Genomic DNA, 18902 nt, shown 5'->3' with positions numbered 1-18902 from the left:
TGTAGTAAAAAGTTCTGAGACCATTAAGTGTTACACTCAACCTGAGTTAAAGTGTTTGTATACTTTACATTACTTCCTGTATATTGTCCCTGTACTATTACAAAGGCATATAAACACATTCTATATGTTTCTGAACGTGACTGGGGTAGATAATAAATTGATATCACAGGTAATACAGAAATTTACTTGGACTAATCATATGTTATGCTATTCAACACTGTATACTACTATTCCACATACTCAGTTAAATCCCGACATAAAAACATTATACACTGTTGTTTCTCGAAAAAAAAAAGATGGTACACCTAGATACAAATATATAGTTCCTGGTAGAGATTCCTCATACTTTGTAACAAATAATTCGAAATCATATTCCAAATATACAGTTGAAGATGTCTCCAAAATGCTGGATTTTTTTTATCGACAACAGATTTGTCCAATGTGGTGTACGCGTTTTTCAACAAACTGCAAGTATTCTGCTTGCTGACCAATTCCTCCACTCTTTTGTGGATGACTTTATAGCTGATCTGATCAGAAAGAAAGAATATCGTTTAGCTAATTCTTTTAATCTCAGTTTTCGCTATATCAATGACAAATTATCTTTGAACAATCCTAGTTTCGGGGATTTGATACATCCCATCTAACTAACAAAACTTGGAGTAAAGGATACTACAGACAATGTGAGGTCAGCCTCATATCTTGACCAATACTTAGAGGTCGATGGCAAAGAAAGACAATGTATCAAACTTTACAACAAACGTGATGACTTTTCATTCAGAGTTGTCAACTTTTCTCTCCATATGTAATAGACAAGAACGAGTGTTTGATGAACAATATATCCTGCAGTCAGAAATGTGTGAATGAATACAAGTCCTTTCGCTGTGAATGTAGAAATGGGTACCAGCTTGGATTTGATGGAAAATCCTGTCACGGTATAACAGTCTACAACTTTTCTCTCTAAGAGACAGTATAAGAAATATTCCTTTAGTTTAGTTTTGACTTCAATAATACAAATGGATTTTGGTCTCATTTGAGTTATATATTCTTCGTGTCGATAATTGCTCAAGATCCCTGCATTGACAATATATTAATTAGCTCAAGATCTTACTCATGTACCTTTCTATTCCCGTGCATAATTTGATATGTAGGTTTTGTTTCTAAGACGATTCTTATTGCAGCTTTGACGCCTTGTACCTTTTTAAATGAAAAACATTTTTTTTGTATTTGTATATTACAATAAGGCAATAAGAAACAAAATTAGACAATCGAAAAAGAATGAAACTTCTATATTTCCTTGCTCGTCAAAGAGTGATTATTGTTTTTAATATCATTTTTCCCCGAAAATCTAAATGATTGTGTTTTTATTAGCTTAGATCGAAAACAAAAACTTTTAAATGTTTTGAAACACACAGCATATCACTTTTAAGGTCACATGCTTTAAGAGTGATTATTGTTTTTAATATCATTTGTGAAAAAGGTAATAGTTTTGTAAATATTGATTAAATATTATGGTTTTCATTTATCAGAACTTTGTATAAATTTTATTTTTTATTCTTTTGGAACGTTGATGAAATAAAAGTACTATTAAAAAATCATTACTTCCAAACAAAACATAAATGGAGCTTAATTTCGAATAAGAAAACAACAATCAATTATCCGACCCCATCCCTTCCCCCCAAAAAAGATTAGGTGGCGTTTTATATATATATGCTCTTAGTTAACAGGAAATTGAAAATTTGTATTGACTTTATTTGATGAAGCACGATCATGATCAATATTCATAACTGTTTGCCAAAAAATATTATTTTTCGATCCTTTCCATTATGAAAATGTAACACTAAAGTAGAAAATTAAACGCATGTAAACAATACTTTAGGCATTATAAATAAGTTTTCGAAATTACTTAAATATTTTTGAATTGGCGTGTTTTCTATGTACTATTGTATACTGCTGAGTGTCTATTGCACCACGATTTTTTTTAATCCAGTTTTAAACATCTCATGGAAATTTAAATTTATAGTATATTATTGCAGATATTAATGAGTGTTTACTTTTTAACGGTGGTTGCGAGGAGACTTGTGTTAATACAAAAGGATCATTCCGCTGTGAATGTGAAAACGGGCGTAACTCTGACGGAACATGCAAAGGTATATTATTAAATAATTCCTACTATAAACTAAACGATCAATAATACACAAAACAAAATAAAACAAAAACAAAACAAAACAAAAAAAAAAAGAAAAGGAAAGACAAACACAAAACAAAGCGAAGTCGAAAAAATACCTTAAATGAAAACAACAAATTTGAAATCCATATAAGCCCCCAAAGTTAAGACAATTGAAATTGAAAAAGTAGTCGAAAAGGCTTTTTATTTGGAACAAAATTTAACGTATTACATTAAACATGTTTGAACAAAAAAGAGAATTGATTTGCAAAAGCAGCAGTAACTTACCGTTCCATTGCATTTTCAACCAAATGTTTTTTTTTTTACCAATATGAATCAGTGTTATCTAATCTTTCGGCACCATTTACTTAATACTGCTGAATGAATGTATTTGATTACTAATACTCTCTTGTTTTGATAGGCGATGGGACATCCAGTAGTAAACAGAACATCTTTGAAGTACATAAAATTGCCAGAAGATTATTACCGAAAGGATGTGCATTGCTGGAGGTCGTATCATGTGGACATACTGGTCAAAACCGCAGTATTCTCCTCTCTTCAACATCTGATTGGTTTAAACTATCATCTAATAATAGTATATACTACACCTACGGCGTAGTATTTGTTGAGATAGGCTTCGTTTCAATACCTGTTTCAATATCAGGATTAGAAGTTACTAATACCGCATCTGGCATCGACTTAGCCTTTGGGGCATTGAAATATTCTGAACACATTGACATCAAAATTGAAAATAAGCGATCTGATCATTGTTTCCTTTTTGCAATTACTCCTCGAGATGTTCATGCAATGATAGCTTCGTTTTTACCTACCGTATTTGAACGCCTATATGATACACTTCCGGAATGGATTCGATTTAGTAAATCGGGTTCATCAATACTTTCCATGACCGACTTAAGAACTGACTTAATTCCGGGCAATAAGGTTAACGATATACTAGAATGTAAAGGAGCCCCTGTTTACAATGAGCATCTTTATAACGTGTTCCGATTCGGTTCAGGTTTGAAGATAACAGTTTTTGAGCATGAGCTACGTCTTCCGGCTCCAGTTGTAGGAAACAAATTATGTTTTCTTGTTGACTTTTGTCAAGACAATGCTGGTACTATTTTCCTTTTATTTCCCCCGGAGTCACGTAACATATTGGAGAATTTTAATGTGTTCAAATCTCTTCAAGACTCAACTGGGTTACAAATCCGTCCACATGGTATAGGGTTGTCTTTGCCAAAAACTATCAACATCAGTTCAGAGAAGAAAACATTTATGCTTTGGAGTGGTCATAAAGATTTTACATACAGGTAAATATGAAACAAAATGTGTTTTCTCCTTAAAATATAAAATACTGGAACAAAGGTGAAACCTTTTTTATCTTATCTGAACAGAAACGTTTTATCTTATTATTATTTATTATTATGACAAAGTTTTTATATAGCGCTTATCTAACACAATTAAATATTACACTAAGCGCTTAACATTACACACTCACGAACATATACACGCATTTACCCACTAAACACATGCACGCATTTACCCACTAACCGCTATCATACAACATGCACGCGCTTACACAAACACGCATAAAAACACACACCAACACATACACGCACAAACACACACACACCAACATACACCATCACACATACACACTGTATATAATATTAGCATAGGCTTATGTATAAACAATAATAATAATAAATTACAAGTAGAAGATATGTAAATATAAAATATGTAAATTAATATGTAAAGTTTCGTTAAAATACATTGAGTTAAATATTTCAATAAACCAATTTTGAAATAATAAAAATCATAATAAAAATTAAAATTTTAGAAAATGTACTAGTTGTACTAAGGCATTACATAAAATTGCTGTCTAAACATGCATGGAACATTCATTAAAAATCTAAGAAATGTACGCAAAAAGTATATCTATATAAAAGAATCAATATCGTTTATTTCTGTGAATATACATTGATACCTTGCACTACCGTAACAAGTTCAAGTTCGAATTTCTAGCTGGTCTGATGATGTTTTATTGAGTTATGGCCTATGGGCTGGGAACATTCATTCAAAAACATTTCCCCACTTACTTTCGTCATGCTTGCATGTATGTACGAGGTACAGTACCTGAACCGATCCGTGCAACAAACATTGCGATCGGTCATCGATCACCGATCAGTTTCCGGTCAGTCATCGACCCGTCAAACCGATACATTATACCTGTGATCGCATCAGGTGACCACAGAACGGTCACTGTTTTTTTTACGTTTTTTTGTTGTTTTCTTTGTCAATTTTACACATATTGACATAATGTAATATATTCAAAATTCAATTATTACTTTTATTTTACATTTCTTTTATTTCAAACAAATCTAACGTCATTTTACATAATAAAATTGCGATCAGATTGGTCACCGGTCATCGGTTATCGACCCATCAGTGATCGATCAGTCAATGGTCATCGATCCGTCAAATCGTTGCGCTGATCGGTTCAAGGACTGTAACTTGCTTAATCATGACCAGTTACAGATAAAGTGTTTTGTTTCAGTCCTTTTATGTTTTAATGAGTATTGGTCTGTGAGTTTCGAAAATTAATGCAGACTCACTTTTATGGATTGTGTTTTGTTATCACATTTGGAATTTTTTTTTCTTTTTTACACATATTTTTCTGCGGCAGGGAACTTTGTATAGCGATGTTATATTCTCTGAATGCTTGCTCCTTTAACTCTTTACAGAACGTGTAATCTTCTAGATAACGAGAACCAATCTCGTTCGATAAATAAAAATTGTTTGCAAAATCATCCTTGTTTAAGCTTTTAACACCCAATCTCGGCGAAAACCATGCAAAAGCCTATAGATGCGTCCAAATAGTAGTTGATCAGAATTAATGAAACTTTACACACTAACAAGGCATTTGCTAAGACAAAGAAATATAAAGTGGAAACAATATTTTAGAACCAGCAGCGTCACCTATTGATATTCCAAAATTTAGAATAAACTCCAATGAATACAGATTATTTTATTATCTTATTGTCGTGTACTCCGACTGGCCAAAAACAATTTTCAAAGTCCAAGTTGCTCATTTACTTTTGTTACTTTGTATGTATGATTTTAATTATTTAATGTTCTTTGTTGTGTATGTCTGTTTTCCATGTTTGGTCTTTGTCCCTGGATTACATTCTTTTGATTTCCGCTATAACCTTGGTTCCCTTGATAACTCTTTCAACATATATGAAGAAGTGCTATGATAGGTCTGTCCAATACACAAATAGTGTATTTACAGTTTGTCGTTTTACCGAACAAAAATAGTTTCCTTAATGCAATAAAATTGATAGTTTTAGCATAAATTAGATGGAATAATCTTTATAAAGTAGTGTCGTATTTCATGATTACCTTACATCATATTTTCCAGTTAACATATCTGTACTTGATTTATTAGGTTTAATCTCCTGGGCAATTATTGATTGTTTCCACAGTAACCAGTTAAAATTATTTACCTTAATTCCAACAGAACTAATTAATTTTAATATGCATATTCCCTATTGTAATGTACAATTTCAGCAGTAAAACAAATTTTGTGAATTTCTTTTTATAAATAAATATTTATACATTTTTATTTATTTATTTTTATTTTTTTTTTCATTTATTTCTATGTATTTAAATTGATATACATCTCATTTATGTGAATACTAGACGAATTCCAGGTTTTAGTATAACTGATGATACCTACATTGCAGACTTCTAAAAATTGTACATAGAAGGTTCTATATAGATAAAATTCTTCCAAAGGAATTTTATTTTCTGCAAAAAAGGACAAACTTTTGTATGGATCTTTTTCATATATTTTCACGACCATAATACATAGCGAGATATCAGAATGTAAGAATATTAAAATCTCAGTCAAGCAGTCAGCTGTTTCAACAGATCTGGAAGCTGACACCAAGCATGTATTTCAATAATAATATTATAGTTCATAAGCGAAAGATATTAATGAATAATTTCGGTTATATTTCCCACTTTTTATTTATAAAATTGGACAAGTATCTTGTACGTAGATAAATAAAAGCTATTCAGTTTAATACCATTTAAATATATATAATGCAGATTCTACAACACTAAAAATAAATACACTAGATTTACATTTACAAGAAAATAAAACCCATTTAGTTTATGATTTATTCCAGATAAGGTTTACCATGGATAATTTTCCTGTTTATTCATATTTTGTTCCGGTTGTCGTATTATGTTGTGTCTATTGTTGAACAAAACACAAATGTACATTCTCTCAATACATACCAACAGTCGTCATATTTCGTTGATGTTAAACTTCATTTCAAGCCACTAGTAATGCGACAAGTCATTAAATATTGGCTGTCTAAAAAATGAAAAATGGTTCCCAATACACTATGGGTTATACTGAGTAAATTCACAGGGTACCAGTAAAATCTTCTTCCATGATGCTTATCCACAAATGTAAAAGAAAACTTCCAGGACCAATGCCCCCTTCCACCCCATGTGGACAATTTTGCATGGTATTTTTAGAGATAAGGGGTAAATAATAAAATGGGAATTAATGAAACATACGGTAAAACAGTTCAGAATTTGGTTAATGTATATGTGTATGAAACTGCATACAAATAGAACCATTGAAATATTCAAAGATACATTAACAAATGTTCTTCCACTTTAAACTTGTGATTAAAGATGTACGTGAACGAATGGTTATTCAATTTTTGCCAGACAGTTATCATCATTTTACAATATCCAAGTTTTCTGCATATTTCATTTAAAAAAACAGATTTTTCTGTAGCCTATTTAGGAAAACGCTTGAAAATCGAAAACATATATTTTACCATTCAGAGTGGAAGGGTAATCAAGAGAACCAAGGTTACAGCGGTAATCAAAAGAATACAACCCAGGTATAAATATCAGACATAGAAAACAGACACACACAACAAAAAACATAAAGTAACTAAAATCATACATATAAAGTAACAAAAGCAAATGAGCAATTGTGACTGTACTAAAAACTGGGAACTTGGACCAGGTGCACCGATAGGGTAAGCGTCATCTGCTTTTCTAGAAACACCCGCCGAGTTGCACATACACATTCAAGTCCGGGGTAGAAAAACGAGGAAAGGAAAACTATGACCCGTTGAATAAATCAGTTTTCATGGTGCTGGTGGATACACCACAACGATCCAAGAGTTCATGATGACGACCATAAATCTTCTGTAGTGATGACTTCAATCGTGTAGCAACATAAACCTGTTCCAGGAGCATATTTGAGTTCTAGAGCGCGATACAAAAAGTCTGCGAAGTTTCGACATGCTCTGGCAAAGTAGACAACTGATTTAAACCGCCCATTACTAAGGGAAATTTATATTTATAATTTTGAAAAAAGAGAGCGTTTAATGTATATCATCAATTTCAGGATATCCTCTGCAGCAAACGTTTGGCTAGATGCGAATGTCCGTTGGAGATATGAAAGCAGTATTTTTAGCGTTTCTATTGATAGTAACGCTGAGATATATATTGGAAGTCCAAGCCTGTCAACTGTGAGAATTCTTTTTTTTATTCTCAATATTTATGTTTTTTTTTTTAATTTTCAGTCAGAGTAATGTATTTAAATATAACAAAGCTATACGGGATGAAGGGAAGAATTGAATTGAATTATAAAATGAAAAAAAAAAACAGAGAAAGAAACACTTCTATTTTAGCATAGTATAAAAGCAAACAAAAACTAAATAACTAAACTAACTAAAAGCAAACAAAAACTAAATAACTAAACTAACTAAGACAAACGGTGTAATAGAACACCACATTACACAACTGAATTTTATCCAGAACTACTTTGACATTGAAAATGTCATGAATGTACTCAGTTACCTCTATCTAGTCTGTGATCTATTTGTCTTTTTACGTTTAGCTTCTGACTGGGATTTTTGTTGATGAATGGAATGTCCTTTTGAAAGTGAAAAGTATTTCTGTGACACCTAAATTGAAGTTCAAATTATTAAATCAGGAAGTTGAGCTATCCATCGATATATCAAACCCAGCCACTGTCGATGCATATATTTCTCTTGGGGGTAAGTATTCAAATTACCTTAAATAGGCGAAGAACAAGTCACAGATACAAGTAAGACAGTATAAACCGAACCCACACGCTTGAAATTTTGGTTTCAGATAAGACAGGTTTTCGGTGAAACAAGGTTAAAAATACATGGAATTTATAAAATGAAACTTAATTCGATTGGTTTCTGCTTCTTAGAAACATTTGATTTGTACACAAAAGCTGGACTCTGCAGTATTATAAGACTAATCTGCCTTTAGAGATGACTTAATGAAAAAGTGAAGCCACTGATTAGAGGCGGTTTTCTTAAAACTTTAAATCAAATGTAATTATTCAAAAGGAAATGCATTAAATAGCTATTTTGCAATTTAAATATTTTTTATATTCTTTTCAAACTTGTAAATGACGTCAGGAGTATCACTTTTTCTCAGGAAATAAATCAAGAGACATGTGTGATGATACGGCCAACCCAGAAGGAGCATTTGTTTCCATGCATGTCAGTCTTAATCCATTCCGAAACGTCCCAATAATACAAAAATAGATTTTCGATGCAAACATTCGACTGTACGCTTTTTTTATGACAAGTCCAAGCCATCAGTCTACTAGAAATACAACAATCAGTATATTCAATGACATACTAGATTTGAGTAAAGCCATTAACCGTTTTGGTGATCTGTTAATATCATTTCTGCAGAAGTTCAAAGATGATATGACTTACGCCGTCAAACAGGCTTTTTTAGATCTTCAGAAAGCAGTTGCATCGTTCGGAAGCTTGGTTGCAAAATTTGTTGTTAGAAAATTTCTAGGCCTAAATCAAGTGGCAGACATGCTTAATCAAATTTGGAAAAGCTATACAAACGACTTTAAAAAGACGTGCGGGGGGATTTTAAACATGCTTGAATTCGAAAATAATGCCATGGCATCAAACCTGAAACTATTTTTGAGGAATGAAACACTTATTATAACAAACAACATGAATATTACGATAAATAAAGTAAGAAATCAAGTGTCAACATTGATCGAACATTACAATGGATTTGGATTTAAATTCCATGCTGACATTAAAATTATCAAATTGGGGTTCGGAAAAGGAGAAGTTGAGTTTTTTTATTCTCTAGATAAAATCGAGCAATGCAGCAGGTTCAGGAAAGCATACAATCTTCTAAATGGTGAAAAAACGGCTAAAGCTTTAGTTAGAATTGTCGCTGGAAAAAGATACGGATTCTTTATTAAAGTTAAAGGTGGTGTTGAATTATCTTTTGCTTTTGGTATCTCCAGCCACAAATTTGTTCTACATTTTTCATCATACTTCACTGCACTTGGATTGAAAAAATCGATTGACGTCATAATATCAAACGACAAGTTAACTATATATGCAGAAGATAATCTTTGGGGTGTTTTCTTTGCAAGGCTTCAGTTTTCAGCAGAGTTAGGAAATAATTGGTATGCTTTGACATTTAATGTTAAAGGGGAACTAGGTGTCAGAAGAGGAAAACGAGGATCGGAATGGGTCTCAAATGATAATGATTTTGGCGGCAGTTTACTGGACGGTATAAGTTTGTTGACGAAAAAAATGACTGATGCAGCAAATGAAAGATTAAACAAAGCAAAAGAAAAGCTTACAAATGCGCAACGTGGAATCACAAAAGCTCAATCGAACCTTTCCGATGCTCAAAACAAAGTATGGAGTGCAAACTCTGCATTTGACAGGGCTGTTCGGGCTATGGATGGTGCAAAGCAGAAATTGGAAAGGGCAAAAGTACCATTTCGAAGAGCAATTGATAAATTGCGTAGAGCTCAAAGAAAGGTTGACAGTTTATGCAGAATACGAACCTGTCACAGCGTGTGTGTACCTGGAATCAAATTTAGATGGTGCAAAAAGGGGTGGTTTAGATATCCATGTTTTAGAACGACTAGTTGTATGTTTCGTGTTCCGAACGTTCCTTGTCATCTTGCAAATGCTGGCTGTAGTGTAATAAGAGGAGTTGCGTATGCTGCATTAGAAGCTGCAAAACTTTTTGTCCGAGTTCCAATGCTAGCTCTTGATGTTGCTAAAGCAGCAGTCACCGTTGCGCAGGTTGTAGTTGACAAATCAAGAGTTGTATTAAATCTAGCTATTGGTGTTTTAGAAATGGCAAAACTTGGCTTGGAAACTGTTAAAAGCGTACTTGAAGTTGCAAAGACTGCTTTAGATGCAGTAAAATTTATTGTAAGAGCAGCTTTACATGTTTTTGATCTTATTGTGCAATACGGACTCGATGTTCGAAACTGTCGTTTTGAAATTCAGCTGTCGACAACAGATAAAGCGTTTTTTGATGTTTCATGTGAGTTACAAGCTTTTCGACTTAGTTGGCACAAGTTTGAATTTGAATTTGATTTCAAGCATCCAGTCATAAGTATGATGCGCATTGCCAAGTCAACCGTAGAAACATTGTTTGAAATAATTAAGGATATCTTTGGAAAAAGAAAACGAAGGAATATTTCATTTCAGACATTGGCTACACTTCATCATATTGTACAACTTTATAAACGAGAGGTAACGAGAGGGAACGAAACAAACTTTTTTCAGGATTTCACATTTGATAATTTTTCTACTGTCGAAGACACTAATATATATATGAAAACGAAATATAGAAATCGGATTGAGTATTTTGCATTTAATTGCGATTTGTTCTTAAAGATGCGTGCATTTTTATCCGAGGCAGTTGAGTCTTTACATGCTATGTCAAATGAAACCGTTGAAGCAATGGAGGATATTGAGCACTTCAAGAACACCTTAATGGAAAATGTTACAACTGAAAATTTTACTCCCGAGTCAATGGGGATAAATACCGAATACGCTCTTACTGAATTTAATATAACGAACGAGGATGTTAAAAATGCTCTTCAGAACATGTCAAATTCACCATATGCGTCAGTATTATCGCAAATGTCGAATGTGTCTCACGATACTGCCGACATTCTGAACTCTCAAGTGAATGAAGCCCATACGGTTTCTTTAATGGACAATTGGGTACTGGGCATGGCCAATACAACAACCAACTACTTTGATGATACAGAATACAACGGTTTCAAAGATTGTGTGATGTTTGTTTTTTCTACTTTCTATGAAATTTTCATCGACGATTCGATTCCTGGTGTTGATACAAGTAGACATATTACGTCCGAATTGGAAAACATCTTTCTTGAACTCCTTGCAAACGACTCTTGGTCCATCCTTGAATCAAACGAAAGGTCATCGGCGATACTGCATGCATTAAACAGGCTCAACGAGACTAACGTTTGGTGCTTTGTTGCTCCGAATGCATCAACTGATCTAACAAATACGACAGGTTTATCGGGGTCATCTTTAAATTTGACATGCATGGTGTCAGGAAATCCTTTTCCAAGTATTAGATGGTACTTTAACAATACATTGATAGAAAACGCAAGTGAAAATGAGCTAAAGATCATCGCAATAGATCACAATAGTGAAGGGCTATATAGGTGTGAGGCCGAGAATCTTGTTGCAAATGTAACCTCCGAAGATGTTGAGGTTCACATAGCAGGTATAATAGGCACATATTCATTGTTTTCATTTTTATTAACAACTTCGTGGGTGTTTCTAGAAAATTAAAGCAAAGGACACGTTTCCTACCCGTGCACCTGGTCCATAGGCCAGTTTTTAGTGGATTCCGAGTTGTTCATTATCGTTTGGTACTTTGTATGTATTATTGCGGTTTTTTGTTGTTGTTGTTGTTGTTTGTATGTCTGTTTTCCTTACCTGTCTTTGTCCGAATCTTGGTTCTTTTAACTTCTCTTTTAGCACAATACAGTAATTTGCTATAACTTTCAGTATTGTGTCAACAAATTATTAGTCGCAATGGTCAATTTAACTGGCAATCTAGGAATAATCACTTGTGTTAATAAAACATATTTTGATGTGTTCCTTGATGTTGAATTTGCCACGCCATATAGATTTATAAGTTATGGACAATTTACGAAGCCAATACATTATAAGCTAACAGATCCATATGTAACGTATTAACTTTGTGAAAAACCTTAATTTGTATATTGCATTTGTAGATAATGTATTTTCTTTTTGTCTGTTTCGTCTGCGGCGTTTCCGCCATTACTGACTGAGAGTAATTACGGAACGGAACGATTTTCATCCAAACCTAAATGTAGTATAGCGTCAATTTACTTATACATAGGAACAAAATGTCAATATACATATACATATAAACAGCGCGTCAATATATATATATATATATATATATATATATATATATATATATATATACAAAGGTCTGAAAAATTCCCAACGATGTAAGAACTGTCAAATTTGCGATGCAAATGTTTGGTCGTTCGAACTCGTACCGCTGTGACATCTATGGCAACACCGCCTGCACTTAATCCAGTGCCCTAGACCACTAGGCCAGCTAGGCTATATAAAAATATAGCTTTCGCTGGCCGGGTCATTCCTCCTCGTAGGATTAATCTAGGGCTGTAACTTTGTACACCATGTATGGTAGCAGTGTAGTGAATAGAGCCTTCACATTCTGAGACGTTTGTATAATATCGATTTGTTGTGACATGCATCATTAACTTGATCCTCTATCCTACATAATATCATCTAAATGAACTGTCCCGTACTACCATACATCCCTAGATTAATCCTACCAGGGGGAATCCCGACCAGCGAAAGCTTTATTTTATATAGCCTAGCTGGCCGAGTGGTCTAGGTCGCTGGACTTTGTGCAGGCGGTGTTGCCAATATATGTCAAAGCAATACGAGTTCGAGTCCCGCGGAGGGAACGATCAAAAAATTGGATCGCAAATTTGACAGTTCTAACATCGTTGGGACTTTTCTATACGTTTACATATTTTCCCTGTATCAATTTGAACCGATAGAGCAGTGTAGTGAATAGAGTCCTCACATTCTGAGACGCACACACATACATACAAAACATAGCATCAACATACATTTAAATAGAAACAGAAAGTGAATATATTTGCAGATAGGAAGAAGGCTGCATATACGTGGAATATACTTTGCATCACGTGATCATAATAGCCAATGAACACATTAGACTTTAACACCATATCTAATTTTTATGTATATATATTAAAACAAATGACCCTGCTGTATTATCGATTAAGATTACCACAGATGTTTAATGGTGGTTGATTTATGGAAATGAAACCACCCAAGCATTTTTATAGCCTTTATTCCACACAAACGATTTTGTATATTTTAATCACATCAAATGGATATCCTTTCGGGATAATTATCATATAATGTAAAATGATAATACTATGATTTTTACCTAACCCCATATTCGTATCCCATGTTTCATACATGCTGACTATTTGACAGAATGCCTACCTGGAACCTTCTTTGAAAACGGTCACTGCGAGCCTTGTCCTAAAGGGTATTTCCAGTTTTTGAAGAATCAACTATGCTGTGTTGAATGTTTCCATGGTTTTACTACTATTAACACAGGAGCAAGTGCTGTATCTGAATGTTCTGGTATGTAATTATTCTACAAACAGCATTTTAGAATTGTCATATGTAACAAAGTATATTCAACTAGAGAGAACGGGAGGGGAGAGAGGGGAGCAAAAAGTTTATCAGATTAAAGTGCAGTTTGGTTCTTATACTGTCACAAATTCCTGCTTTAACAATACAAGCTTTTTGCCCCTCAACACTATTTTCTATAGTCCGTTGTAATAATAAATTGCCGAGGCTACCGTAGCTTACTTATATTTGGAAGCATGTTTACAACCATCCAATAATATTGGGTTAATTTAATACACGCAATCAAAGATGGGTTTTTATAAATAACTGAGATTATTGAAATACCATATGCCAAAAGAAAAATGTCAACAGCAGTTTACAACTGTTAAATGATCAGTAGCATGTGATGTATAAATCAGTCAACATTCATGATAGAATATTACGATTGAAAAGATCGATATAATAAAAACATTTTATCCTTGATAAAGATATGTGACCTTCTTGTATTTTTCATAATTAGATATCAACGAATGCACTGGCGATACAAATATCTGTGAACATGAATGTCAAAATACTAATGGTTCGTTTAGCTGTTCGTGCAATCGTGGATACAAGTTACTTAAGGATGGTAAATCTTGTGTTGGTAAGATTTTAATGTCTTACTCTAGTCTAAAAATGTATTTCAACTTGCCATGTTTGTTCATGTTAAAGTCGAAATTATTCTACAATCGACGATAAAAGGCATGCTTGTATGTATATCTCTTCGATTACATTTAGACAAAGAAATCATGAGGTTTGGATTGTTAATGTATTCGTTGTGTTTAAGGTCGTTCATGTTAACCCAGAGTTTAAATGTTCAGTGAGCTCTATGTGGCCAGCTACATGTAATATATTTCGTTTCTCACTGAACTCTCAAGAGACATAACGGGTAGTTAGAATTATATATATAGATTTGTGAGGTTAAACATGCTTTTTGGTTGCATAATTAAATAGAAAAACAACTGATTTAAAGCATACAAAGAACTTTATTCATTTGGATTGATTGCAATACAATAGAGAACGTCTCCTGTTTGACTGCTGTTCTTGATTGGTTTTTGTTTTTGTTTTTTAGCTATAAAAAGCAGTATTACTGTGAAAGTGATTGCAGCCGCTATGTCCGGAGCCATTATTGTTTTAATTATTTCTGTAATTGTGTACAAGATGAAAATCAAGAAAATATCAAAAGTCAGGTAAACTGTTTAACAATGTCATGAAACGTACATTTAATATATTTGGGTTATTGTTTTATATGTATTGATATAGACAGCCAGACAGATAGAAATGGAAGACAGACAATGCCATTAAAACATAGTTTTAAATTTTAGGTAAACTTATAGAAATTTAATTCACTGAACCGCAAAAGAACTGTCGCACATTGTAATTTCAATTGTTGTATCATATGAGGTAAAAAGGACCTTTTTCTATTCTTATATGTGAATTAGTATGCCTTGATTTGGTTAGTTTTTGTTAAAGTTACAATCATGTTTAAATGAACACTTAGCTTTAACCCATTAATACCCATTAAAATGCAATTTTTAAAGACTAGTGTAAAACTGAGTGCATGTGGAATTTATCTATGCCTAAGGTAGCTTAAGGGACTGAAACTGGAAATTGGTCTTTTGGAGTTCTAAAATTAATATACATGTTTAAAGATTTATTTATAGGTATCGATGTAATAGAAGTAATGTGCCTGCTCGAAACGCCAAATTTAATGATTGAAAAGGGTATTGAATCATTCGAATGGATTTGATTCCCTTTAACATAAAATAAAGAAAACGAGGCACTCAGTTACCATGATTACATTGAAAGGAAACACTTTTTATTTAACTAGTTTCAGTCTAAAATATTGATGTGTATGTTTTTTCTCATTTTTCGCGGCGATTATTGCTGTAAAGTACACTCAATGGGTGTTCAAGGGCCACCTTAAGAGAGATATGGAAGATCTGTAAAGAGCTGCTACTGCTGCTATCTTTACATGAAATCATGCAAACAAAATTGAAAAAAAATGATAACGATAAGATATAAACAGACATAAAATAGACAAATAAATACATATTAAAATAGCATAATGAAATTCAATTTTTTGAAAAATGTCTCCGTCTCTTGTTTAAGTTCTATTTGAGAATTCGGATACAACACGCGAATACAACAATCGGATAAACTTTAAAAATATCCTATATGAATGTAAATATAAATTATTGATAAATGTGAGTAGCCATATAATTGAGTTTGCGTTTGTTTATAATTCAACTTATGCAAATTATTTATCTTTGAAATGTTACAATATAGTATAATCTATAAGAAAAAATACGTCATACAGATTTTTGATAACACCACTCTTTACTGTAACCTTACTGTAACGCAAATACTTATAAACTTCATACCTTTTTCTATTTGTATTATAAGTTATTGTTTAACCCTATACATGCATGTATCTAGCCTATTTTGCATACCCTATACCATATCTCTTCGCGAAATATACTTGAAGTAGAGTTTAAATATGCAGTATAAAGAACATGACATGTCAAAATCTATATTGCATGAGGTATTAACCCTCGACCTATGTACCCTGCTGGGCGGTGACCCTTGATGTTATGTAGAAGTCTCAGATTGATACAGCATGTGATACCAATTTTGACATATCATATTCAACATGTATCATCGGGGTGTTGAAAAGATATATTTATTCAAATAAACAAATTATCATCTGCACATCTAATTAGTTTGTATCATCATTACTTTCACTTATAGCACATTCCCTGATTCAACAAAAACGGCGGATGCTGTTCAGCGAGTAAGATGTCAATATGAATTTAGAGTTCCGACTGAAGCTTTCCCTACTGTACAAAAAGAGTGAAAAACATATCAGACTTATACAGAAACTCATGAGATTTGTGTTTGTTTAATCTAGTTTTCGTAAATATATAAACACATTATTTGACACAAAATTTATTTGTTCCTGCCTCTTAGCTTCATCTTTGATCTACTTTGAATTGTTACAAATATTTAAAAAAAAATTATGTGATATAGAACTTAGATATAAGTATTCACATAGGTTAGAAAACATGAACATCATAATAACTTGCCAGTTGATTGTATTTCGTCCAAGTATTATAAATTGTTTATATATGTCCAATTATTATTGCTTGTTAATATATGAATGTTACAGAATCTTATTGAATGATTCTTTTTCTGTCTCCATAGTATCACAGGCTCTATTGCTTTAATAAAAATGTTTTACAGGAAAATCAGTCATTAAACTTTTACATTCGAATACCATCAGAACTACAATAATATCATGAATATATATATATAATTATTCACCTATTTATTACTAACCAGAAGATTCTAAGCGGTAACCAGATACACGAAGGTTTTAGCATCCATGCCAACATCTAATAACGTGTTTGGATGTAGACATTGCCTTTTTGACTAATTTCTTGAAGTGCATATCACCTTAATACGCTCTAAAAAATGAACCACAAAAATATCGAAATACTGAAAATATTGCTTAACATGGCTAAATAAGGAAGAACAGACGAACAAGTTCAGTTTTTGATGAATAAATAAAAGTAAAAAAAAATATTTTTGTTTTAGAGTTAACTTCATGCAATGAAAATGTGATAAATGGACGAATCTAGACGTTGCATACGTTGTTGGGGTCACATTCCATTGAACCGAGCTGGTAACGAAAATCGAACTTTTGCTGTTAGAATGTGGAGTTATCAAAGGCAATATAGATATTAAAATGTTCGCAAATGGTTGCTGTTCTAGGATTACAATCATAAATCTTTGAAAGATGCCTTTAATTGTGGAGAGAAAGCATTAAAACATTATTCGATTACAAGAAAGTCCATTTTTATGTGTGGGCGGATAACATTAAGAAATACTTCCTTTCCATTTCACTAATATATCTAAGTTGTTTCTGGGCAAATTTTAATAAAACCAACTGTTTTGGAAAGAGCAGTTTTTTCAGCAGACGATGTCATATTTTTCATTACGTAATGATAAGATCAAAGCGTATTATAATATCACAAATGTCACCCCTTTGATTTGGACATTGCAAAAATGAAACCGATTTGACAAAATGTGAGACACTTTTTTTTAACTATGCGAACAGCATTTTGTAATCGGGACTTTAATTAACTATATTGACAATTTATTACATAAACCTAATGAAAATATATATAAAATATTCAATCAGTCTTTTCGTTAAAAACCTTTTTGTCCATATTTCAATTATGTCACAAATCTTCATTTTTTCGACGTTGGCCATTGGCTATTTCCTTGCTTACGGTGGTAAAATATAACAACAAATAGTATTTTTACTAAAGTTTATTCACGCTTAAAGGACTCTATCAATATCAAGAATATCATGTTAATTCTAAAAAATAATGAGTTTTATTGTCTAATAGTAGATAAACACGCACGTATGTTGTGATGTCACGTGGTGTTTTCCCGACGTTTTTTACACGTTGCGTGCTACACAGTCTTTATTAAAAGCTTTCTTAGTTAGCTTTAAGTGAATTAATAACTAAAAAAGTTTGAATTTTACATGTATATATGCTGCAGACAGTATATTCTAAAATAATGGATCAGCGTACCTGCATCAAAGTATGTTGAAATGTGTAGACACGCGCGCTTGAACATTCGCGAGTGAACTATTGTAAAATCAACGTATTTCGTGATCGTTTAATTACCTCTTGACAATTATTTCAGCTATAAGATATAATAAGCTGTACAAATATTGCAAAAATATTTTTTTGATTTTTTTATTTTAAAATTGGACGAAAAAAAAAAACAAAACAAAACAAAATGATTTATTCTGGTGTGGCCTTTGTCACCCATTATAACTCGAAAACCGTAAGAGATATCAAAAATTTGATTGTAAAATGCAGGCAGGATTATTAATGAGGAATCCAATGAAGAATCCAATGAAATAAAAAAAATTTCGAAATCTGACCACAAAATAAAAGAAAGAAAAAAAGGAAATTGTTTTCGATGTTGCCGAACTTTGAAAACGGTCCAAAGCACATACAATCTGCTGTACATTTGTTTAGCCGAATTAAATAAAGAACACATTCAAAATAGAATACATAAAATCGAAAAAAAAA

The 18902-nt window shown here is 32.5% G+C and overlaps 1 protein-coding gene across 1 annotated transcript; it reads left to right on the top strand.

Annotated features, from left to right (window-relative positions):
- Positions 1 to 893: 893 nt before the first annotated feature.
- Positions 894 to 17096, top strand: LOC148607366 (uncharacterized). The gene is given in 10 exon segments (XM_088543529.1): positions 894 to 897; positions 2034 to 2147; positions 2586 to 3477; positions 7611 to 7734; positions 8106 to 8265; positions 8681 to 11797; positions 13609 to 13761; positions 14270 to 14392; positions 14861 to 14978; positions 16540 to 17096. Coding segments are annotated over 10 exon segments (4911 nt in total). The 3' UTR covers positions 16646 to 17096.
- The last annotated feature ends 1806 nt before the right edge of the window (positions 17097 to 18902 follow it).

This window comes from Perna viridis, chromosome 9 (assembly GCF_037379345.1).
Source record: "Perna viridis isolate PV_CMFRI_1.1 ecotype Kerala chromosome 9, ASM3737934v1, whole genome shotgun sequence".
In the NCBI taxonomy this organism is placed as follows: domain Eukaryota; kingdom Metazoa; phylum Mollusca; class Bivalvia; order Mytilida; family Mytilidae; genus Perna; species Perna viridis.
Note: the sequence above shows the minus strand (reverse complement) of the source record. Positions and strands in the feature narration are given on the sequence as shown.